At 35.9% G+C, this 26,072-nt stretch overlaps 1 protein-coding gene across 4 annotated transcripts in view; it reads left to right on the forward strand.

The window, feature by feature from the left end:
• MAP2K5 (mitogen-activated protein kinase kinase 5) overlaps positions 1-26,072 on the forward strand; it is a 297,906-nt gene that overhangs the window by 138,058 nt on the left and 133,776 nt on the right. For all 4 annotated transcript variants that reach the window (XM_074234472.1, XM_074234473.1, XM_074234474.1 and 1 more), the window contains one exon: positions 940-988. In XM_074234472.1, the coding sequence (XP_074090573.1) occupies positions 940-988 (49 nt within the window). The remainder of the gene's footprint in view (positions 1-939; positions 989-26,072) is intronic.

Here is a 26,072-nt window from a genome sequence, read left to right on the forward strand (position 1 = left end):
TTTCACTGTAGATTATCTTTAGAAGCAATTATCTCTTCTTAGACTACTATACAAACACAGAATGAAGCTGATTACCCCATGGTAGCAAACCTTTCAGGAGTGCAGAACTGTATGTGTACAATTAAAATATGTTAACCTCTGTCCAGCCTTAATTGATATAGATTTTGTCTTGTCCTTTAGTGACTTCTTTTGAAAAATTGGTTTTACTGACTTTACCTTCCATGTTTCCTTTTTCTTTTCTTGTTCTTAGGATTTCTGTTTTAGTTGAGATAATTATATAATGAGTTCCCAAATCAAATTTCGTTGTTTTCAAAATATATCAATTCTATGATCATTATTTTAGAGGATTTTTAATATACTGCCATGTGAATTAAAGCTCTTATTTTTATACAATGTCTATTTTTTATTTCTAAACTGTTGTTTACAAAGATTCCCTATTGAGATTCCTTTCTCCCTGTTGAAAACCTACCTGTCCTTCAGGGCTTAAATAATCTCACCTCACTTTTGAAACTTTTTCCTGACCAGTCTGTTCTTCTCTGAAGTTCTAAAGACTTATTATTTGTACTACACATTTTAAATTTACATTTGTTTACCATTTTATATTACTAAAATCTTATATATATATATATGTGTGTGTGTGTGTGTGTGTGTATGTGTATACATACACATACACACACACACACACACACACACACACATATATATGTATGTATTTATATCTTATTCTACAATTAGATTGAAGGGGATTGGTGGGAAGATTAGATCATGTCATATATTTCTTTATATCTCCTGTGCACCTAACATTGTCTTATACATACTTAGTAGATGTTAAATAAATATTGTATTGATTGCTTTCAAATCTGATTTAATCATTTTTTATTTTAAAATTCATAGTTTAAATTTTTTTTTGCCTTCTGTCTTTTTCCTTTCTAAATTTAGGTTGTTAAAGGTCTAACCTACCTGTGGAGTTTAAAGATATTACATAGAGGTATGTGTTGGATTTTATTTTTTTAATTTTGTAAAATTAGCATTAGGCCTGATATTTAAAAAATAGTGATATATCTTTATGACCTTCAAAATAGAATTTTTGGGAAGTTTGGGACATCAGAAGTTTTCATGGCATATAGTGTTTTTAAAAAATTTTATTGCTTCCATGCCTGTCATTGGAAATATATGGTTTCTTCCTGTACCATATTTGGAATATTTGTGTTTAAGCAAAACTGCATAAATTTTCTTGGAGTTTATTTATGACATTACCCCATTCTATTACTTTTAATTCTTCAATTGGTTAAAATTTTTCATTTTCAACAAATTTACCTTTTAGTTCTCTTAGCACTTTCAGATGTAGGGATAGTAATCCTTAAGACTACAGTTATCCCTTCTGCATTGCAATTTTCCCATCATGGTTTCACTGTATTGCTGGTTGGCATAATTAATTAAATGGAAACTTTGAGAGGGGTATTGAGGAAGCCACAGAAAACATATAAAGATCAATACATGACAGAAAAAGTTTAGAAACTCAGAAATGCATAAAATTTATTAATAGTATTATATAATAGCTATACATTTTATTTTTTAATACATTAATAATTCAGACTTCTTCTCTGGTACAAAAAGGAAGGTAAAAAAAATTTACATGGATTTTCCAGATTGCAGGGGGCACTATGACTCTACTCCCTGTGATGTGGAAGGGATAATTGTAGTTCTTTATATTTTTGACTTAGGGGGCAGCTAGGTGGCGCAGTGGATAAAGCATCAGCCCTGGAGTCAAGAGTACCTGGGTACAAATCCGGACTCAGACACTTAATAAATACCTAGCCGTGTGGCCTTGGGCAAGCCACTTAACCACATTGCCTTGCAAAAACCTTAAAAAAAAAAAAAGGAAAATATATTTTTCACTTAAAACTTTAAATAAGAAATCAATGAAAAAGAAGTCTTCCTGGCCTATTTACAAAGCAGATGAGAAGATAATTTGATAATTGTTGAATGTTACGTAAGGAACCTTCCCTTTCTTGTTTTAATGTTTCCAAAATGTCTGGATTCATTTGGAGCAAATTATTAAGTAAGAAACAGACCATTACAAAGCAACTTCAGGGCCTAATGTTAGTAACAGTACTATTTAATTTTACACATCTGCTCACTCTAGACTTATGCACAGTTGGGAAATGCAATAGCACACACATTAGATGTGATTAAAGGAAACATTTTTTAAAAAAAGGTATAAACTATGAGAGAAAAAACAACTCATGTTTTCCATTGTTGTATCACATCTGTTACTTAGGCTTTTATTTGTTTTTTCTTTCCTTTTTGAATTCCAGTGATTCTAGATTTCTTTCTTTATGCTTTGCAGACTAAAATGTCCACTCACTCTTTTTTCTGTAAGATTTGTACTGGTTGGGGCAGCTGGGTGGTGCAGTGGATAGATGAGGTCATGATGTTTGTCCTTGGCTCTTGCAGAAGACCATGACATCAGAGAAGTGATGCCATGACAAGCACATGATTGCAAGGCAGTCGGGGTTACTTGACTTGACCAAGATCACACAGCTAGCAAGTGTCAAATGTTGAGGCTAGATTCAAATTCCTGTTCTCCTGACTCCAAGGTCAGTACTCTATCTACTGAGCCACCTAGCTACCCCTGGCACAATGAATAGAGCACCAGCCCTGGAGTCAGGAAGACCCAAGTTCCAATCCAGTCTCTGACACTTAATAATTACCTAGCTGTGTGACCTTGGGCAAGTCACTGAACCCCATTGCCTTGCAGCCTCCCCCCAAAAAATTATACTGGTCAAATGAAACTTTAAACTAAATTTCTCCTTAAAAACCGTATTTTTCCCCATTCATTGGGACATATAAATGAATGGTGTGATTTGAGCTGTAACCCTAGAAAAGTTTCCTAACCATTCTCTGCTTCAACTTCCTCATCTGTAAAATTGGAACAATAGTACCTGACTTCCAAATTTGTTCAAGTATCAAATGAGTAAAGAATTATAGAGCCCTCTGCACAGGACCTGACTCATAGTAAGTTCCATATAAGTATTAGCCATTATTATTATTATCAGAAGGAGCAGTATCATTATTATCCTAATTTTTGTTTGCAGCTGATATAAAAATTAGGCAATTTTGACTGAGACTGAGACAAAAATAATATTTGCTGTATGTGTGTGTGTGTGTGTGTGTGTGTGTGTGTGTGTGTGTGTGTATGTACATGAATGTGCCCTTATCCAGTGACAGAAGATGAGAAAAAAAGATGAAAAGTTTGTATTATCTATTTTTTATAGATGATATTATTTCCCTCCTGTGAATTTCTTAAGGGTTACCCAGTACTTATAGCCTCCTTTGCTCCAAAAATAGATATTATGGACTTATTCTAATTAACCTAGTGATCAATTTCTATTGTCATATTGACTTTAGAGGGAGAAAAATGGAATAAGGTAAAAAAGCAATTATCTATAGGAAAGTCCTAATCCAAATTCCCTGAAAATGCTATTTCCTTTAGAATTTTATTTAGGATTAGTTTTTTCTTTATGCCAAAAGCATAAGCATGTGGTGGAAGAAATTGATTATTAGGTGACTTTTTTTCTGCTATGAAACCAGGGAATCCTCTTGAAAGTTCTTTTTATTCATTCATTCATTGTTATTACAATAATCTTGTTGTGAGAATAAACCTAAATCTCCCTCCTCCTCAAAAAAGAATAGTGAGAGAGAAAGAAAAGTATAATTCAATCTTTGTTCAGATTCCAATGGCTCTGTCTCTGGGATGAGTTGCCTTCTTTATCATAGGACCACCAGAGAAATTGCTTCAATATTTTCCCCACAGTTGCTATTACTGTTTGTATTTCCCTCCACTCTAATTTATTCCATTTTCTTTCTCTCTCTCTCTCTCTCTCTCTCTCTCTCTCTCTCTCTCTCTCTCTCTCTCTCTCTCTCTCCTTTCATCCTGTCCCTGTTCAGAGGTGTGTTGTATCTGAATACCCTCTCCCACAATCTTACCTCTCTTTTATCACCTGATTTCCCTTCCCTATCCCATTCCCCTTATCCCATCCCTTTCCTCTCATTTTTCTCTAGGTAAGATACATTTCTATACCCTTTTAAGTGTGTATGTTATTTCCTCTCTGAGCCATTTCTGATGAGAATGAAGGCTCATTCATTCCCCCTTGCCTTTCCCTGTTCCACTCCATTGTAAAAGCTTTTTCTTGTCTCTTATGTGAAATATCTTAGCCCCTCTTTCCTTTCCTTTCTCTTCCTCCCAGTATTTTCCTTTATCACCCATTGACTCTTATCTTTTTACTATATTATTCACCTCCTTCCTGTGCCTTGTCCAAATATGCTCCCTCTAACTGTTCTTATAATTGAGAAAGTTCATATGAGTTATCAGTATCTTCTTCCCATGCAGGAATACAAACAGTTCAACATCATTAGGTTCCTCATAATTAGACCTTCTCATCCACCCCCTCTATGGTTCACCTAAGTCTTGTACTAGAAGGTCAAATTTTCTGTTCAGCTCTGGTTGTTTCAATAGAAAAGTTTGAAAGTCCCCTGTTTCATTGAAAGTTCATCAGTTTTCCCGAAAGAGGATGTTCAGTTTTGCTGGATAGTTGATTCTTGGCAGTACACCAAGATCTCTTGCCTTCCAGAATATCAAATTCCAATCCCTATGAGCCCTTAATGTAGATACTGCCAATACTGCCAGATCCTGTGTAATCCTGACTATAGAGCCATGATAGTTGAATTGTTTGTTTCTGGGAGCTTTTAGTATATTCTCTTTGACTTGGGAGTTTTGAAATTTGGCTATAATATTCCTGGGAGTTTTTCTTTTGGAATCTCTTTCAGGAGGTGACTGGTGAATTCCCTCAGTTTCTATTTTATCCTCTGCTTCTAGGATCTCAGGGCAATTTTGCTATACTATTTCTTGTAAAATGAAGTCTAGGCTCTTTTCCTGGTCGTGACTTTCAGGTAGCCCAGTAATTTTTAAATGATCTCTCCCAGATCTGTTTTTGAGGTCAGTTGTTTTTCCAATGAGATATTTCACATTTTCTTTTAATTGGGGGGGGGGGGTTGGTATAGTTTTATTTCTTCCTGATTTCTGCAGAGTCATCAGCTTCCTTTAGTTTCATTCTACATTTGAAGGAGTTATTTTCTTCAGAGAGCTTTTTTTATCTTCTTTTCCAGTTGTCCAGTTCTGCTTTTTAAAGCATTCTTCTAATTTGCCTTTTGTGTTATTTTTTACATTTGACCTAAACTGGTTTTTAATGTATTATTTACTTCAGTATTTTTTGCATTTTTTTCACCAAACTGCTGACTTGGTCTTCCTGATTTATCTGCATTGCTTTCATTTCTCCTCCTAGATTTTTTTTCTCTACCTCCCTTAATTGCTTTTCAAAGTCTTTTTTTGAGCTCATCCATAACCTGAGCCCATTTTCTATTTCTCTTGGAGGTTTTAAGATACAGAAGTTTCAACTTTGTCGTCTTCTGAGTATGTATTTTGATCCTCCAGGGGACCAAAGTAATTTTCTATGGTCAGATTCTTTTTTCCCTATTGCTTGCTCATTTCCTCAGCCTATGATTGATTTACTGCACTTCCAAGGCTTTGGGGGGTTTTAGGGCCAACCCACAGGGATCTTAATTCCTCCAGGATCTTCTAACTGCTCTCTTCCCTGTGTTAAGGCCCTCCCCTCTGCCCTGGAATTGTGATGATGGTCCCTGCTTGGCTATGGTGATGTGGGGGCTCAGACTGCTACCTGGATCTGAGTGTGGGCAAACAGCAGAGACTAGGAGAGCAGAGAGACCTTTGCAGTGTCCCCCAACCCCCTTGCCATCTGTGAACTGGTTGCTCTGGAAGTGCTGAATGGCTCCTCTAATTTACACTGCAGGTTCTCACTGCAGGGCAGCTCTGAAGCTAGCGTTCCACTCTGGTGTCACCACCCCTTCCAGCTGTCCCCCATGATTCCTGGGCCAAGAGGTCTGGAAACCACCCCCTCCGCCATGGACCCATGCCCCCAGCCCAGCTGCACTATGCTGCAACTGCAGCTCAGGCTTTTTTCCAACTCCTGGTCCCAGTGAAACAGACCTTTTCTGCAGAACTTCTAAGTTGTGTTGGACTGGGAAATTGTACCACTCAGTCTTTCTGTGGGTTCTGCCCCTCTTCATTTTGGCTAGATTCATAATTTGATGACTTTGAGAGTTTTGGGGGGAATGAGTTTCCAGGAATTCCTGCCTTCATGCTGCCATCTTGGCTCCACCCCATTGAGAATCCTTTTGAGAAAATCAGTATCTGTGAAGAAGTTTTAGTTAACCTGCAATAATCTTTGGTTTGCCTTTTTAAAATTAGAAAGCACATAGATAATTTCAGTCTTTGGAAGATTTCTGTAAGAGATCTGATCAGCATCAATATTTAGACAATCTGTTCTTATTTCTTCTAGGAAGGTCATGCAGATTGTCTGGGTTGTTAATTCAGGTGGGTTATTTGGTTTCCTTTTTGTACTATTGATGTTACAGAAATATCCATTTATTTTTCCCTTCAGTTGAAATAGGGTATTGAAGAGGTAATAGCTGTTTTATGTGGATTTGTTTTGCTATGTTGTTTTCTAAACCCATTGATATGTGGTTTTCTAAGTCAGTCATAGAGGATACCTCTTTCTATTTGAGTTTGACACCCCAGGGCTAGACTAACAAAATTCAGAAGTTCTGCTTCTCCTTGCCTCTCTTTGCTGGCTGGATGTTGCTCTAGCATGAGAGGGAGACTGAAGAAGTCTCCAGGATTGTTGACTACAACTACTATTTTGATGCATCTACAACTCAGTCACCTGACTTTCTTTTGTGTGGGGGCAATAGTAGCAATTCAGTGTAATTTCAATATATTACTCTGAACACACACACACACACACACACACACACACACACATAGTCATAGACCTTATAGCCAAGTCTATTTGAGAGACATTACAAGTATCTCAGAGAAATATGGCATAATGATGTAAGATCAGGAAATCCTGGTTCTAAGTGCTGCCTTTCACATACATTAGCCATAGTATCACAGACTGGTCACTTAACCTCCTCATCCTCAACCAACTTGGAGGACCTATTAAGTAATAGAAAACATACAGTTTGCATTGATGGAGGGAGATCTTTCCTTCATATATTGATATTTTGTATCATTGGCATGAATGTTTCAAGTGCAGTGGATGGTTTCAGATATTTTTATCCTGTTTGCTAGTATAGACACACATAGGAACGTAAAACTTCTAATAGTAAGATATCCTTTTACTCAGTCTCCTTCCCCATCCTTAGATGAGCTTCTACTGAGGAAAGTCGTGTCCAATTTAGAGTTAAAAAGATGGAATGCCTTCAGAAGAGAAATCCAAGTTGACCTTTTTCTTCTCATTCCCCTCCCCTCACTTTCCCTCCCCTGACTTAGATCAGTTTCTTAGTTTATTCAAAGTGAAATCTGGGTTGTAAAGAATCATGTGGGGGGGATAATTAATATCTCATGGTTCAGCAATGTCCCCTCAAGGGATTTCAGTTTTAAATAATCTCCAGTGTATATATACATATCTATATCTTTCTAGATAGAAGAATGAATTAGAATGCAGTTGCTGTTATTTCCCAATGTTATACAATGATCATCTATGGAAATAAATATACTATGATAATACCACCTATCAAATGTGTTTAGTTTCTAGTTTTTTGACCTATACATTTAAACTTTCACCTCCTAGATTTAAAAGTATATTTTTTGAGAAGTAGAAGCTTCCAGACATTCCAGAAGATCTTCCTAAGAATTTGTGAGAAATGTACTTGATATTGAGAAGTTACTGCCATGCCTATTAATATTTGTAGTTTCTATTGTTCATATTTAATAACTTGGAGTCTACCAAAAAAAGATTAAAGATACCATTTTATTTACCAAAAAGCCCCTATTTAATTTTCTCCTTGATTTAAAAAGAGAAAAAAAAAAGATGTAGCTTTTAAGATCAGTTCAATCAGGCAATTAAAGATCAGAGCTTTTAAGATTAGCTCAGGCAATTAAATAGGTAATGTAGTTGTTATATACACTTTTACTGGGCAAGCTCATTGCTGCACTTTCTTAAAAATGCAGAGACCTATTTTTACTTTCTTTAAATGAATCATGATCAACATTCCAATAATACATGTACCAAATATTAAATTACAAAGAATTCTTCAAGACAGGGCACTGTCTTGAAATGGGAGATGTTATGGGGGAATACTAAGTGAAGTCAATGGAGCAGAGACCTGTGCAGAATAAACTACAAATGAGCATCGGTGTCAGCTTTTCTTAAACTGACGATTCTGAAAAAGCATTTTCTTCCTAGTTAAAGTATTATATACATGATCCTTCTAGTTAATAATTTGATGCTTTATATAATTTTATAGAAGTAAAAATATCAGTAGCATGACATTTGTCTTTAATTTTTTTAAAGGTACTCCTACTCATACCAGAATTTCATGGAACATAAGTTGGAAAATGTTATGAGCTTTTTTACTCAAAGTCTTGATGTTAGTAACTTAAGTCTCATCTAGTGTGAATCTTGCTCTTCTGTCAAATATTTCCTATAATACAAGCAGAAAAGAAGAATTTATTGTGTGTTATTTGGAATAAGGGAAACAAAGATGAAGAAATATGGATGTATTTGATTACAGAATGAATGAAACAATTTTCCATGTTTAAATGACTTTCTTCTCCACAAAAAAGACCCAATATGATAGATCACTGTGACATATAGATGATACTAGTTTCTCACAGGCTATACCAGTGGACCTCAGACTCTGATAGGTTCTACCAAACTGGGAAGGCTTTGAGTAAAATCCCAGGAACAGTCTGAATCTATTGTCCAAGGACCAGCCCAGCTAAGTGAAGAGCAAATAATCCACTGTTTGACCCTTTTGACCCAAATAAGTAATCATTTTTCCACTTTCAGTGACATGACAGAAGGTATATTCTCCTACTTTCTTCTATTAACTGTGATATTCTTCATGTGCTACTACTGAAGAACCTGAACCATATCTTTATTACCACTTTTTATGTAAATCCAAATATAGTATAGTAAAGAATGATAAAGAATGCTAACAGTAGAGTCAAAACCATGCATCCAACATTTATTACTTTTGTTACCTTGGGACAATCACTAAGTCTCCCTAGGCCTCAATTTCCTCATTCTAAGTTGCAATTTGATGCAGATTCTTCCTGAAGAAGTGATTAGAATGGTACAGTAGCTGAACCTAAGCCAGAAGTCAACTAGAAACATATCTTAAAACCTAGATTACCTCACTTTGCAATGCTCAGAATGAGGGTAAGTAGACTTACACTAAAGTGCTATTATAGAAGATAAGGCAATGGAGAAATTCTATGTAATTTTAACAAGATACTCAGAACTAAGGCAGCATATGTTCCTTAATACTTAGTGACTTTGTGTCAAAGTGGGCACAGAGAAAGATAGTGAAACTTTTCTGAAAACATGATACAATGTTAAAAAATGCCAGAGAAAGATCAGTATCATGATTAGTTTCATCAAGAAGAGTTGAGTACTAAATAACCTCAAAAAAAGAAAATTACTGTTAGCATGAAAAAAAATGGTTACTACTGTGCAAGCTATTGCACATTAGCTATGAGATCACCATTAGTCATTGATTAGAGAATAGGTCAGAAATGCCAAGAAGGCACTGCAATTCTATTAGTTTCAAACTGACTTACTTAAGCAAGTCATTATCTCCTGAAGTAGAGAGGGACAGGACAGACTAGTTGTCATGATAGAGGAGTCTAACAAATAAAAAGAATCATTTTAACAAGGTGACCAAAAAAACCAAGAAATTACTTTAGCTGAGAAGTAGATCTCTTTGCCAAGCAAAGACATAGCAACCAAGGACAGCCATATATTAGAGTATAAGTTCATTTGCAAAATATTATCAAGGAGATTGACATTATAAGCAGTATCTCCTCACAAAATAGTAATAAACATTTCAGGTAAAAATTAGTTTAGAAACAAATTGGTATATGACCCAGCCAAGTTAGATTATTCTAAAGGCATTTGGAGATAAAACTGGGAGAATAGCACAAATGTGCCAACATATCTATGATGACCAATTTTCACCGGTGATTGGTGATGGCCCTTGTCCTTCCTTATTGAAGAGGACCAAAATGATATCACTATATTAGAAATAAGTTATAAAATGTTCCATTTTGACTGATAAGACAAATATGAGCTCAGAATGCTCTACCATAGTTCAGGCACAAATAGTCCATGTGAACACCTGGAGTGGATTCTCTAAACTTATGCACCTCATGTTTACTTTGCATTACTTCAATTTTGCCATGCTCACAGAGCACAACACCCTCTCTGATAAGGGCATGCCATGCTGGATGATCCTGTGCCAGTGTCTCCCATTCTGCACAATCAATTTCACAATTCTTAAGAGAGACCTCGAGAGTGTCCTTGAATCACTTTTTTATGAGTTCTCCATAAAATAGGATTTTTTTTTGCAAATTTATGTTTCACATTTGAATAATGTGTGACTAACCTATCAGAGTTATGCTCTCAGTTTAGCTCAAAAAAGGACCTCAATGTCTGTATCTTCTCCTGCCAGGTGATCTTCAGAATATTCCTAAGGCATTTTAAATGGAAGCAATTCAATTTCCTGGTATAGCACTGGTAGATTGTCCTGGTTTCACAGGCATACAGCAATGAGGTCAGCACAACAGCTCTGTAAGACCTTTATTTTGGCATCATACCTCTTCTCTCCCATACTTTCTTTCAGCACCTCCCAAACCCTGAACTAGCTCTGGCAAAGCATTTGTCAACTTCACTATCAATATGTACCTCCCAGGAAAGTACTCTACCAAGGTAAAAGAACTTATCCACAGTATTCAGAACTTCTTCATTTGCTATTATCAATGGTTCCACATATGGTGCTGGCAGATAGAGCACCTGTATTGTTAATTGTTAGGCTAAAATTAGCACAAGCAGCAGGGAACAGAAGCTGCATTGAGTGTACAATCATCTGCAAATAGAAGATCATGCACCAGCACTCCCTCCACTTTGCTCTTAGGTTGTAGCCTTTTTGTGTTGAAGAATTTGCCATTAGTGCACTAGCTGACCTTGATGCTGTTTTCATCCTCATTGAAAGGCGTTTAATAATTTGACTGAAAACATCATGCTAAAAAAAGCATGGGAGGGGTGGCTAGGTGATGTAGTGGATAAAGCACCGGCCTTGGAGTCAGGAGTACTTGGGTTCAAATCCAGTCTCAGACACTTAATAATTACCTAGCTGTGTGGCCTTGGGCAAGCCACTTAACCCTATTTACCTTGCAAAAACCTAAAAAAAAAAAAAAAGCATGGGAGCAAGGACTCATCCTTATTTCACTCCATTGTTGACCAGGAAATCACAAAGATCATCGTCAACTATCCAGAACCCAGGCAAGCATGTCATCATGGAATTGAACAATATTGATAAAATTTTCTGGGCAACCAAATTTTGACACAATTCTCCATAAGCCCTCACAACTGATGGTATCAAAGGCTTTGGTCAGAACTAAAATACAGATCTCTATTCTACTTCTGACATTTTTTCTGGAGTTGGTGGGCAGGAAGCACCATATTGACTGTTCCTTAACCCTTTCTGAAGCCAAACTGACTCTCAGGAGATCTTCCAGGATCAGCCTAAGGAGGAGAATTCTGGCAAGTATATCCCCAGCATTGACTAAAAGAGAAACACCCTTGCTATTATCATGGGACAGTCTATTTCCTATACCTTTATAGAGATGGGCAATGAAGGCATCCTTGAATTCTTCTGGGACAACTTTTTCATGCCATATAACCTGGAAAATTCAGTCAACTTTTGTATGAGCAATGGACCCCAACCCCCATCTTGTAAGTCTTCAACTAGAATCGAATCAGCACCAGGTGCTTTGTCACATCAAAAAAACCTAATGGTATTCAATTAATACTTGTTCAGCTAGGACTTCAACTAGGAGATTCAACTTGAGGTAAAAGTCATTGACTTCTGCGTTATTTGATGACAGTCTAGTAAGTACACTAAGGGAGTGTTTATCTCTCATTGATCATGTCCTATCACTAATCAGTGTGGCTATAGTCACACTAAGTAGTTAAAATGCATCAGATGTCTTTGGCCCATAACTAACCTTTTTAAGGCATTATAAAAGCACTTTGGCTTGTTACTGTTTGCATAAAACTGGATTTCATCTTCCTTCTTATTGATCTTATTGATCATGCACCAGCAAGAATCCCCACATTTTTCTAAGTTTCACTTGTACTTTACTTTTGATGGAATTAAATGCTGCCTTCTTGGAAATGGTTGAATTACCCTGTGGAGTTCTTGCTTTTCATTTAGCAGTTTCTGTATTTTCCCATCATTTTCATCAAACCTTCCTTGATGTTTGGGAGTGTTCTGACTCAGATGAGCAAATTCTGTGCTGTACACCAGATCTCTGAAAGCTGCCAAGTCCTTTTCTGCTCTACTCTTGCCAAATGTTGCAAACTGTTCTTTGTTCAACTTTCCCTCCAAGTTAGCAACAAACTGTTTCTGCTCAGAAAAGAACTCTAATATTAATTTTGCCTCGGGCCTGCCACTTCCATTGAATGTGAATAGTTACTTTGGAGAGAATAAATTTGTGATCTGTCCACACACATTGCCTTCATCACTCTCATATCCTGTCTGTCTCATTTCCATATAGTTTATTAGATGTCAGTATTTGCTGAGAGGGGGTATCCAGGAATGTTTTATTGCATTTAGGTAAATGGAAAACAGTGTTTGTGATGACCATTACTTTTGCTATTTCCAGCCCCATTCCTTCCAAGGACTCCCTGCCATGTCTGGTTGCCTGAGCCAACTCTTGCATTAAAGATACCCAGAATTATAAGCTTGTTCTCTTTTGGTGCATTGATGATAAGTATGTCCAGGTCTTTATAAAATTTTTTCTTGACTTCATCAGGGTTTGTCACACTGATGATGGTAGCATTTTATTGTAAGTAGCTATCTCATTGTCATGAATCTTTTGTTCAATGCTTTTGATAGGCGTACAAGTTTGTTAACTAGATTTGTTTTGGTTGCAAAATTATCCCAGTTTCACCATGTTCCCTGTGACCACTCCAGAAAAATGTGTATGCAGCCCCTACTTCAGTAAGCTGGCCTTCATTTGCCAGTCTTGTTTCACTCAGAGCTGCTATTTGGATATGATTTCTGCAGAGTTCTCTTGCATAAAGAGATGAACATAGGGTGTAGGATGTGTTCAAGGAAGATTATTACCTCTGGTTTGAGGGCTGCCGAGCCCTTTTCAGGGCTACTTTAAACCTTTGATGTCCACCTGAGCCACCTCAATTGTGACTCCAAGAAGCTTAGGTATGCACAGTGGTCACACCCCAGTAAACCATATTGGCAGAAAGATTAAACCAGGTTGAGGGTAGCCAAAGGGGTCTCAATAGTATGCATTTCTATACAGATTCCCAATTACAAAAGACCCTTTGGTTGCATGTATGTAGAGTTGGCACTACCTCCTCAAAAAAGCTAGGGCCTTGTCCAGCTTCCTCTGAGAAATAAGCAAGGGGTATAGTTATTATTTCTTGTGGATTGTAAAAGTCATAAGGCATCATTGATTTGGTTCAGTATTCTTGTTCCAGGAGTTTAGCTCTAAAAGTCTGGAATTCACAGGTTTGTATCACTTCACTAACATATTCAAAATAACAGGATGAGAGGCTCTACTTTTGCTACGTTGCTGATGAATCGATCGCATGCTCAGTATCTCATTTCCCCCTATCTTCTCAGACACACAGTTTCAGAAAGAGCAGAAGGAGCTCAACAGCCAGGCTGGAGAGAATCTGTTCTCCTGAGGTCTAAGCATTTGTTAAAAACAATACAATAGGGGTGGCTAGGTGGTGCAGTGGATAGAGCACTGGCCCTGGAGTCAGGAGTATCTTGAGTTCAAATTCAGCCTCAGACACTTAATAATTACTTAGTTGTGTGACCTTCGGCAAGTCACTTAGCCTCATTGCCTTACCAAAAAGAAATAAATTAATAAAAAACAAAGAAGATTATACAAGATACTATGACAGATACAACCAGAGAAAAAGACATGTTCAGTATCAAGTGAGGCATAAAACAGGAAAAATCTTCACCTAAGAAACTCACCAGTATTAGGGAGTAGAACCCAAATAGAAGAGGGATTTCCTTCTGATGGTGAGATTTACCAGACGTTCCTGCTTATGGATGACATTGTACAAGTTGCCTAGAACACCCTAGAGGGCCTTTATGAAATCTATGATCATTCAAAAGAGATGAAAATGCACATTGCCAATCATGACATGAAAGTTGAACATGCAGTCCACTGAGTTCAGCAATTAGTATATGGTCTTGAATAAACACTGCAGATGGCCAGCAAAATGGACCCAGAATTGAATAGGAGATGGAAATTTGAACTGGATTATATTAGAGAAATTATACAGTGCTTTCAGTCAACCATGCTGCTTACTGCTATAGAGGTTCATTTTTTTTTTTAATGCCAGTATTCTTGCAAAAATAACATGTCTTCAGATTGTCAAGCACCATGGTCTTAGAAGAATCAAAATTGCCAGTTACTCAGAGGGTTATGGAAAGAAGCATAATGAAAGTAATAATAGTTTTCTTCTCCCCATAGGTCTTCAAGTAAAGACTAGATGTCTATTTGTCTAGAGTGTTGTAGTAGGGATTGTTTCTCTGGGTGGGACTTGAAGGCTGTAGAAATTTTGTGTTCCCAAGTAAACAACTTGTAATATTTTACCAATTATCACATGCATACAAGAAAAGGCATCAAAGTTATCAAGGAAATGTATACAGAGAAAAAGAGTTAGACTATTTAGGTACCAGGAGTGAGGTTTTTACTTTCGGGCCTTTTCTGAGGTTACTCCCTAATGTTACCTTCACTTCTGCAAGTTGAGTCTCCAAAAGGGAGATTGCCAACTTCATGTTCCAAGAATAACCCCGTGGTAATCAACTAGGCTTTTAGCAAAGGCACTTACCAAGATGGTATAACAAAAATAGTGGATGTAAAACATTTCCACCCTATACTTGCTAAATCTGGGGCATACTCTCTCACTAATTCTCCCACAGTATGTGTGGAAGAGTGGACTAAAAATTAAGAGTACAAGATTAATGCAAGGCAGCTAGGTACAGTAGATAAACTCAGAAGGACCTAAGTTCACCTCCAGCCTCAGACATTTGAAACTTATTGTTTGACCCTGGTTAATCCTGATTGCCTTGCCAAAAAAAAAAAAAATAGTGCAAGATTATTGTAGCAAACATGAGGAAATATGTAATAAATGGATTACTTGTCAATCCCTGGTCATGGAAGACCCTCCCTCCTCTAGAGAGTTCTCATGTAGCATTGGCAGGGCTGGTCTGTCATGACTGTCTGTCATGACTCATTCCAACTTCCTAAAGCTGCTTACTTTCTCTGGTGACTCCTTTTACACATTCATCTTCCTTGATATGTCTGATTCTTATACTTCCTCTACTGACAGCCTTTTGGTGGGTGTAATAGTTTCATAAACTTTGCAGGACATTCAGAACTTTGAAAACTCACAAGGTGCTTAGACATTTCCATCTCACAGATTTGTACCACTTCATTAACTCATTCAAAATAACAGGAAAGCTCAGACACAGAGTTGCCAATGTCATTATTGCTTCATTGAGGCTAAGTGAGAGACATAGTAGACATGCCCGTTCTCCTAACACCTTTGAGAACAACTCCTAAAAGAGTCAACACACTTCACAATCAAAATCATGAGGACCTCGGGACTTCCATAGTTTGATTTTTTATAAACATTAAGGCTTCAGATCTTGTGACCTAGAGGCCTGTTGGACAGTTCTTCATCACAAACTCTTCTGCATGACTGGAAGTAGATTCTCCAAAAGCTTTCAACTGGTACACTTGAAACCAGATATCTCTGTATTGCACAGTGGGTAGAGCACTGGCTCTGGAGTCAGGAGGACCTGAGATCAAATCCAACATCAGCTGTGTGACCTTGGGCAAGTCACTTAACTCTAATTGCCTCACATCCAGGGCCATCTCCAGTTGTCCTAATCCATTTCTGGCCACTGGACCCAGGACTGCAGGACAAAGTGAGGCTGGTGACTTAACACAGCACCTCCTTACCATGTGCTTATCTTGACAAGCATGTCCAATGTCCTGGTCTTCAAAATGAAGTATTCTTCAGAGAATGGCTCCTATGGGCTATTCATTCATATGACATGCTGATATCTACAAAATTGTTTAAAAAAAAAAGCAAAAGCCTCTTTCACTTTTAGTGTTTTGTGGAAGAATTATGGAAAGACAGACAAAAACTACATGGTATTAAAGTAAACATGAAAGATTTAAAATCTGCAAAAAGAAAGGGAAGTATCATGGAATCATCATGGAATCATGAGACCATCAATAGCATTTATTTAGTGCACTATTCCTTATTTTTAGCTATATGGGTAAAGAATTACTATTCTTGAGAAGCAGGATTGTATAGTAGGTACAGTGCTGGCCCTGGAATCAGCAAGACCCAAGTTCAAGTCCTACTGCTTTCTGTATGACAATGGACAATAATCCACTTAACCTTCCCTGAGCTGCAGGCAGTCCTCTCCACACTGGAAGTTTCCTCACCATGTGTTTGCCCATGTACAGAATCCTCAAGTATTGTTGTAATTTGCTGTTATGAGATACCACTATTGATATCCTTCACTTAAGTCATATTGACATGGGTTGATTTTGAAAGCTATGCCAGTAGAACTTAAGTTCTGGACACCATGGTAAAGTAATGGAATGAATACTGGATTTAAGATAAGAAAACCTGAGTTAAATGGGTTGTTTTATTCCCCCCCCTTTAGTTCTGATTCTTCTTTCACAGCATGATCAATATAGAAATACATTAAATGTGATTATACATATAGAATCTAAATCAGTCATGGGTAAAGGGGGAAAAGAAGGGAAGGTAATAGGAAAATGTGGAACTCAAAAGCTTACAAAAAGATGAATGTTATATACTATGGAAACAATGTAAAGAATAACAGACTGCCTTCTGTGGGGGTGGGGGAGGGAAGTGAGATTAGGGGGAAAATTATAAAATTCAAAGTAAATAAATAAAAAGATGAATGTTAAATACTTGTTGCATGGAAGTGGAAAAACAAAATAACCTTCATTTAGAAATTAAAAAAAGAAAAACCTGAATCTGAAAGACTTTGAACAACTTACTTTCCCTCACTAAAGATGTTTCCCCATATATAAAACAAGGTTGTTGGATTATTTAACCTCTAAGGTCTAGGCTTAGAAAGACTATTTGTCACTCAAGTATCAACCTACCTAAGAGGCATAACACTAAAAGGATAATATTGACCACTGAGTATTGAATATTTTTTGCTAGAACAATTTAAGAAAATAGTTTTTTAAAAAGCAGAATGAGAGTAGCTCAGTGATGCAGTGAATAGAACATCGGCCCTGGAGTCAGGAGGTCCTGAGTTCAAATCTGGCCTCAGACACTTACTGGGTGTGTGACCTTGGGCAAATCACTTAACTCCATTGTCTTGCAAAAACCTAAAAAACAAGCAAAAAAAAAATGCAGAGGGGTTCCAAATTTGTGTTGATAGGAGTGCCCACACAAGAAATCTTGTTTTTGTTAAGTAATCACTAATATTTATTAAAGCTTGTGCAATTGTTGGCATCATGTTTTTATGGTACTAAAGCTTAATGCATTGAAAAGATAGATACTGACATCCATTGTCAACCTTCTAGAAAATATAAGCAACATGTTTCACTATTTAGTTTTCTAAATACTAAATGTCCACAGAAACCTGAAATAGTGAATATGTCTAGTTGAACCATTGTTCAACCAGAATTCCAGAATTAATTTATGTTTATTTGTGTATTATACATATTGCCATATTAGTCACACTGTAAAAGAAGAAGAATCAGAACAAGAGAAAACTCACAGGAAGGAAAAAAAACAAGACAAATTTTAAAAAGTTAAAACAATATGCTCTGGATTGCATTGAGATTCCATTGGTCTTTCTTTTATTTTAGGTTGTTTTTTTTTTTTGCAAGGCAAATGGGGTTAAGTGGCTTGCCCAAGACCACACAGCTAGGTAATTATTAAGTTTCTGAGACCCCATTTTGAACCCAGGTACTCCTGACTCCAAGGCCGGTGCTTTATCCACTATGCCACCTAGCCGCCCTCCATTGTTCTTTCTGTGGATATGGATGATATTTTCCATCACAGCTCTTTGAGAATTGTCTTTTATTGCTGTATTCCCAAGAAGAGCTAAGTCTTAATCAGAGTTGATCATTGCACAATGTTGTTGTTGTTAAAGTATTCAATGTGCTCCTCACTTCACTCAGCCTCAGTTCATGAAAGCCTTTCCAGGTTTTTCTGAAATCTGCCTGTTCATCATTTCTTATAGAGCAGTAATGTTCTATGACATTAGTGTATTATAACTTTTTCAGCCATTTCCCAATTGATGGACATATTCTAAATTTCTAATTTTTTGCCATCACAAAAAGAGCTTCTATGAATATTCTTAGTACTTATACTATGATCTCTTTGGGATAGAGAACTAGTTGTGGATCAAAGGATATGCAGTTTTATTGCTATTTGAGCATAGTTTCAAATTCCATAGTTCTCCAGGATGATTGATCAGTTCACAACCACACCATTTTCCCCACATCCCTTGCAACATTGATCATTTCCCTTTTCTGTCATGTTAGCCACCCATAAGTATGAGATGGTACCTCAGTTGCTTTAATTTGCATTTCTCTAAGTATTAGTGACAGCATTTTTTCACTTGACTATAAATATTTTTATCTCATCTAAAAACTTCTTGTTCATATCCTTTGATCATTTATCAGAAAATGACTTGTAATCTTATAAATTTGATTTAGTTCTCTATGTCATTTAGAAATTTAAATATTTATCAGAAATATTGACTGTAAAAAATTTTTCCCAGCTTTGTTTTCCTTCTAATCTTGACTGTATTAATTTTGTTTTTGTAAAAATTTTAAATTTAATATTATAAAAATTCTCCATTTTACATTTAATAATGTTCTTTGTTTCTTCTTTGATAATAAATTATCTTTCTTTTCATAGATCTGACAGATAAATTATTCCTTGCTCTCCTAATTGACTTATGGTAACACATTATATACCTAAATCATGTACCCATTTCAACCTTACCTTGTGATAAGATGTGAGATGTTGGTCTATGCCTAGTTTCTGTCATATGTTTTCCAGTTTTCCCAGCCATTTTTGTTAGCTACTAAGTTCTTATCCCGAAAGCTGAAATCTTTGGAATAGTAAACAGTAGATGAGTATAGTTATTTTACTACTGTGTCTTGTGAATCTGACCTATTCCACTGATCCACCACTCTATTTCGTAGCCTGTACCAAATAGTTTTGTTAACTACTGCTTTATTATAATATAGTTTAGATCTAGAATGGCTAGGTTACCCTTCTTTGCATTTTTTTCATTAAATCCTTTGATATTCTTGATTTCTTGTTTTTCCAGATAAATTTTGTTATTATTTTTCCTAACTCTATAAAATAGTTTTTGGTAGTTTAATTAGTCTGGCAGTAAATAAATAGATTAAGTAGAATTGTCATTTTCATTATTATTAGTTCAACCTACCTATGAATAATTGATATTTTCAAGTAGTTTAGATCGGACTTTATTTGTGGGAAAATTGTTTTATAACTCTATGCATATAGTTGGTTTTCTGTTTGTCTTGGAGGTAGACTCCCAAATATTTTATGTTGTCTACAGTTATTTTGAATGGAATTTCTATCTCTTGCTATTGGGTTTTGTAGGTAATATATAGAAATGCTGATGGTTTATGTGGTTTATTTTGTATCCTACAATTTTTTTAAGTTGTTAATTTTTTCAAGTAGTTTTTTTTTAGTTGGTCCTCAAGAATTCTCTAAGTATACCATCATATCATCAGGAAAGAATGAGAGTTTCATTTCTTCATTTGCCTCTTCTAACTCTCTTAATTTTTTTTTCTTCTCATTGCTAAAACTAACATTTCTGGTTGGATACTGAATAAAACTGATGATAATGGCCATCCTTGTTTCACCCCTGATTTTATTGAGAAGGCTCCTAGATTATTCCCATTGCATGTAACAGTTTTAGATAGATCCTACTTATCATTTTAAGGAAAAAATCCAATTATTCCTATGCTCTTCAGTGTTTTTTAATCTAATTTTTTTCCAATTACATGCAAAGGTAGTTTTCAACATTCATCCATTTTCAAGTTTATGAGTTCCACATTTTTCTACCACCCTCCTTTCCCCCTCCCTTTGATAGGGAATAATCTAATAAAAGTTGTACATGTACAATTGTGTTTAATATGTTTCCATATTAGTCTTGTTGTAAAAGATGAATTAGAACTAAGATGCAAAAAGCCATGGGAAAGAAGGAAATATAAAAGAAATTTTTAAAAGTGAACACAGTATGCTTTACTCTGCATTTGGACTCCATAGTGTTTTCTTTTTGTTTTTTGGATATGGATGTCATTTTCCAGAATAGGTCTTTCAGGCTTATGTTTGGTCACTGAACTGTTGAGAGGAGCTGCGTCCATTATAGTTTTTGCAAGGCAATGGGGTTAAGTGACTTGCTCAAGGTCACACAAGTAAGTATCAAGTATCTGAGGCCTAATTTGAACTCAGGTCCTCCTGACTCCAGGACTGGTCCTCAATATACTGCACCACCTAGCTATTCAGCATCCATCATAGTTGATCCATTTCACAATGTTGCCAATAATTTGTATGGTGTTCTCCTGATTCTACTCATTTCCCTTAGCATCAATTCATGTAAGTCTTTACAGGCTTTTCTAAAATCTGGATTTCCTATGATTTCTTTCAGAACAATATACTTTATCACTTTTATATACCATAATTTATTCAGCCATTCCACAATTGATGAGCATCCCCTCAATTATCAATTTCCAAAAAGAGCTGCTGTAAATATTTTGGTACATGTGAGTCTTTTGGCCTTTTTTATGATCTTTTTTGGGATATAGACCTAGTGCTGGTATTGCTGGATCAAAGTGTAGGTACAGTTTTATTGCCCTTTGAGCATAGTCACAAATTGTTCTCCAAAATGAATGAATCAGTTCACAAAACCATTAGGAGGGCATTAGTTTTATTTACAATTCAACAGTTCTCCTACCTTCAATTTTATTAATCTTTCCTTTAATTTTTAGACTTTCTAAGTTGGTATTTAATTGGGGATTTTTAATGTGTTTTTCTTAGCTTTTTTGTTTGCATACCTAATTCATTAATCTCTTTTTCTATTTTATTCATATATGTATTTAGAGAGAGATAAAAATTCCCTTAAGAACTGTCGTGGCTGCATCCCATGAGTTTTGATATGTTGTCTCATTATTATCATTCTCTTGGTTGAAATTATTGATTGCTTCTATAAATTTTTTCTTTGACTTACTCATTCTTTAGGATTAGAGTATTTAGTTTCCACTTCATTTTTAGTCTGTTTTTCCATGGTCCTTTATTAATGTAATTTTTATTACACTATGACCTGAGTAAGATATATTTAATATTTCTACTTTTCTACATTTAATTGTGAGGCTTTTATACCCTAATATATGATCAATTTTTGTGTAGGTACTATGGGCCACTAGGAAAAAAAGATATATTCCTTTCTGCTCTAAGACTTTTACCTTTACTCTATGTACTCTTATGTACTTTACTCTCTGTTTCAAATGTGTTTCTTGTAAACAGCATATCATATATTCCGGTTTTTTTAAATGTAGTCTGCTGGCTGCTTCCATTTTATGGGAGAATTCATTCCATTCACATTCACAGTTATAATCACTAACTCTTTATTTCCCTCCATCCTATTTTCCCCCATTTATACATTTCTCTATTCTTTCCCCTATCCCTGCTTATCAGTATTTTGCTTTTGTCCACCACCTCACTCAGTCTTCTCTCCCCTCTATGAATACTTCCTTCCCCTTTCTTTCCCTTTTACCCTACTACTTCCCTGAAGGGGGAATAAGATGAATTCCTAAACCCAATTGGGAGTGTATGTTATTTCCTCTATTAGTAAAATCCATTGAGAGTAAGATCCAATCAGTGTTCACTTATTTCCCCCTACTATAGTAGTCCTTTGTGCCTCTTCATGTGATGTGATTTATCCTCTTCTGCCTCCACTTTCTCCCAGTACAATCTTTTTCATGCTTAGTTTTTTTTAATATCACTTCATAATCAACTTATACTTACAGCCTTGGTCTTAGTAAACTCCTTCCAACTTTCCTAATAGAAATACAATTCTCAAAAGTTTTTTTTTATCAAAAAAGTTTGAAATTCCCCTATTTCATGGATTTTCTATCTTTTTCCCTGAAAAAGTGTATAGAATTTCTCAGGGTAGTTGATTATTGGTTGTAATCCAATCTCCTTTATCCCAAACCCTCCAGTCCTTTAATGTTGAGGTTGCTAAGTCCTGATAGTCCTGACTATGGCTTTTTGGCATTGGAACTGCTTCTTTTTGACTGCTTGCAATATTTTCTCCTTTAGCTGATATTTCTAGAATTTAGCACTATATTCCTTAAAGTTTTTATTTTCAGATCTCATTCAGGAGGTCTTCAGTGGTTTCTTTCAAGAATTCTCATTCTAGGATATTATAGCAGTTTTCCTTGATAATTTCCTGGAGATATTGTCCAGGCTTTTTTTTTAATCATGACTTTTGGGAAGTTCAGTTATTCTTAAATTATCTCTCATGGATCTATTTTCCAGTGGGTCATTTTTCCTACAAGGTACTTTATATTTTCTTCCATTTTTGCAGTCTGGTTTTTTTTGATGGTTTTTTTTTTTGGTTTGATGAATTCTTGGTATCATTTAGAATCATTAGTTTCCACTTGCCCAATTCCCAGTTTATTTTCTTCAGTTAGCTTTTTTATTTTTTTCCATTGTTTTCTTCAGTCAGTTTTTGTTCTTCTCTCTCCAGTTTTTTATTATTCTGCATAACTTTCATTTCTTTTCCCAGTTTTTCTCCTCCTGCTCTTAACTTGGTTTTTAAAATCCTTTTTGGAGCTTTTCCAAGATTTTTTTTTTAACCTGAGACTAATTCATAATCCCCTTTGAGGCTTCCCATGTAGGCATTTTGTCATCATTTTCCTGTTCTGAGATAACATTTTGATCTTTCCTGTCACCATAGTAGCTTTCTATGTTTAGGACTGATTCATTCTCTCTCTCTCTCTCTCTCTCTCTCTCTCTCTCTCTCTCTCTCTTGTTTTTTATTTTTACTCATTTTAAAAGTTGAGCTCTTCACCTAGGACAGGGCTGTCCAACCTTACTTTTAAAAGTTTTTATTGAAACAATAGATAATACACATTTATTTGCCATTTTAGTGAGGACTCTGAGGTAGCTTGGCATTTAGTAAACCCCCAGGGGGCTGCATAAAGTCATACTCTGGCTGCATGTGGCCGGCCAGCACATTTTGGACAGCCCGGTCTTAGGGTATAGGGGCCACAAACCTAAGCTTCTTGTGCTAAGGGCCCAGGGTCTGGTCACTAGCTTTCCACACTAGGGCCTTGGGGGTTGGCAGCTTGCTCCAGGGCTCTCAGTATGCCTTCTGTACTGGGTCTGGGACCCTCATCCAGTGTTAATTTTTAGATTGTTATGTAATATGAACAATAGGCAGCTGACAAATCAGCTATCCAGTTGAAATTTACTGCTAGTTTATTTGGCATTTTTCATTGGAAACTTCTTATTAACTGGTGCTTTGGAATTTCAGTTACAAATAATAGGCATTACATATGGACAGTTGACATTCATAATAAAAACCCTGAGGCTGTGGCATCTTTAATCATCAAAGAATTAAAATATATTATATGTGGTTCTTCTGTTAAGTATATTTTATTACATCTTATCTTCCAAAATTGGTAATCAATGTATGTAAATATAGTTCATTTATATTAGAACACTCCATTCCTAAACCAAATAAGAGTATCTGTTGTATTTTTTCCATTTCTGGTTTAGTCAGTAAATATTTTCTATAATGTAATACTTAAGATGGAAGAAAATCATATTAATAAAGATGTATTAAAAATGTCTCAGGAATTCCAAAATGATTAGCTTGCTGCAGAAAAACTGTCCTTATTAAAAGGCACGTGTCTGAGTCCTCCAAGCATGGCACCTACTGGCTGTGGATAAAAACAAAGGAAATGAACAATGAGGAAGTCTGTTAGGCCAGATCAGACATTATAGCAAACATTGCAGCTTAACTTCAAAACATGCATGCCACTAATGAGGTGATAGCCCTGCATATTAATAAACCTAAAGCTCTAGTCATAACCATCATTACCCACATCAAACATAAATACAAGATTAACACCTATACCATTTCTTTGGAAGATGTGAGAAAGCCCTGACAGTAACTGCTCTCTCTTTCCCTGAGGATAAAAAATAGAAATGGAAGGGTAATGAGAATGGAACTTAGATTAAAAAAAATAAAATTGGCAATCAAGCTGGAGTAGCCTTACACAGATGTCGGAAGTTTGCAGAGAGAAGATATCAAGATACTTGGTATTCAAGGAAAATTTTTCTGCATGTGGACCTGATTTGTATAATCTCTTTTTTCTGATACAAAAGTTTTTCTATTTTTTGAGTAATGGGGCTGCTAATTATAAGCCAAATGGATTTCTATATAGAAATATATAGAATTACGATTCTTAGCATTTCTTTGTGTTAGGGTTCCATGGCATTACCTTATCTTGTATCTTCATAAATCTAGCTTCCAGTTAGAATAATCATAAATGCTAAAAAACAATATGCTTCAATACCTCAGTGCTTCATAACAGCAAAAAAAGGTCAAAAGAAACCCAGTCTCCTGGGTAAATTGAAAAAAAGCCCTGCTTTACAAAAAAGATGCAAGCAAGGTTTCACCTCATACCCATCAAATAAGCAAAAATAAAAAAAGAACAGACAGTGTTAGAGGGACTGTGATAAAAGCAGTAACATCAATACTGCCAGGTATGCTACTCATTGGTCTATTGTGGAAAATAATTTGTAATCATTCAGGAAAAATCACCAAACTGTTAATATTCATTGACCTAGAGATCTCACTATTGAGAATATATTCTAAAGTGGTTACAGAATGTGGGAAGTTCCCATATACCAAAATATTCACAGCAGCACTTTTTTTTTTATTGTAGCAGAAAACAACAGCTACAATAATTAAACAGAACCTCATAGTGAGATCTCTGGATCAAAGAATATTTACAGTTTAGTAATTTTTTTAATAATTCCAAATTATTTTCCACAGTTGTAAAACAAATGTGCAGTAACCCCAAAAGGGTATTAATGCATTTTCCTTTCCACAGCCCCTAGAATCATAGTGGGTACTCATTAACTGAGGAATAGCTAAACAAATTGTGTTATATGAATTGAACTAAATGAATTTTGAGAACCATGGGAAGACATGAACTGATACAGAATGAAGAAGGCAAAAATCAGGAAAACAACAGACAGAAATTCTAATAATGTAAATAAAACTAACACTAAAAAGCAACTGAACAGTGATTAATTAGAATGATCAGTTCTGATCCTGGTTTCAGTGGAGAAAAGAGGGAGAAACTTTAGCTTCAGAATTTTGCATTCACTGTCAGATGTGGGTTCCCTTGGGGAAAAAAAACCCAATTAAGTCAAAAGGAGGTTCCTGAGGGAAGGGTATCATAGGATATGTAAAAAGCAAGGGACCTCAATTACTTTAAAGAAAAGAGCACAATTCATTGTTCTTTCTGAGAGCTTGTTAGTCATGACTTCATTGACAGGTCTTTAAATATTTAAAAACAACTATCTTGCCTCACCTAAGTCTTTCTTTTCTGTAGGGTGAATATGTCGTGACCTGTAAGTTCTTCATTGCCCTGCTTGCCTTTTTTTTGGGGGGGGGTTAAGCTGGTTAAGTTCCAACTTAATATATACTCTTTTTAAAATGTAATGCACAGGGGCAGCTAGGTGGGATAGAGCACTGGTCCTGGAGTCTGGAGTATCTGAGTTCAAATCCAGACTCAGACATTG

The sequence above is a fragment of the Macrotis lagotis genome, chromosome 4, assembly GCF_037893015.1.
Source record: "Macrotis lagotis isolate mMagLag1 chromosome 4, bilby.v1.9.chrom.fasta, whole genome shotgun sequence".
Taxonomy (NCBI): Eukaryota; Metazoa; Chordata; class Mammalia; order Peramelemorphia; family Peramelidae; genus Macrotis; species Macrotis lagotis.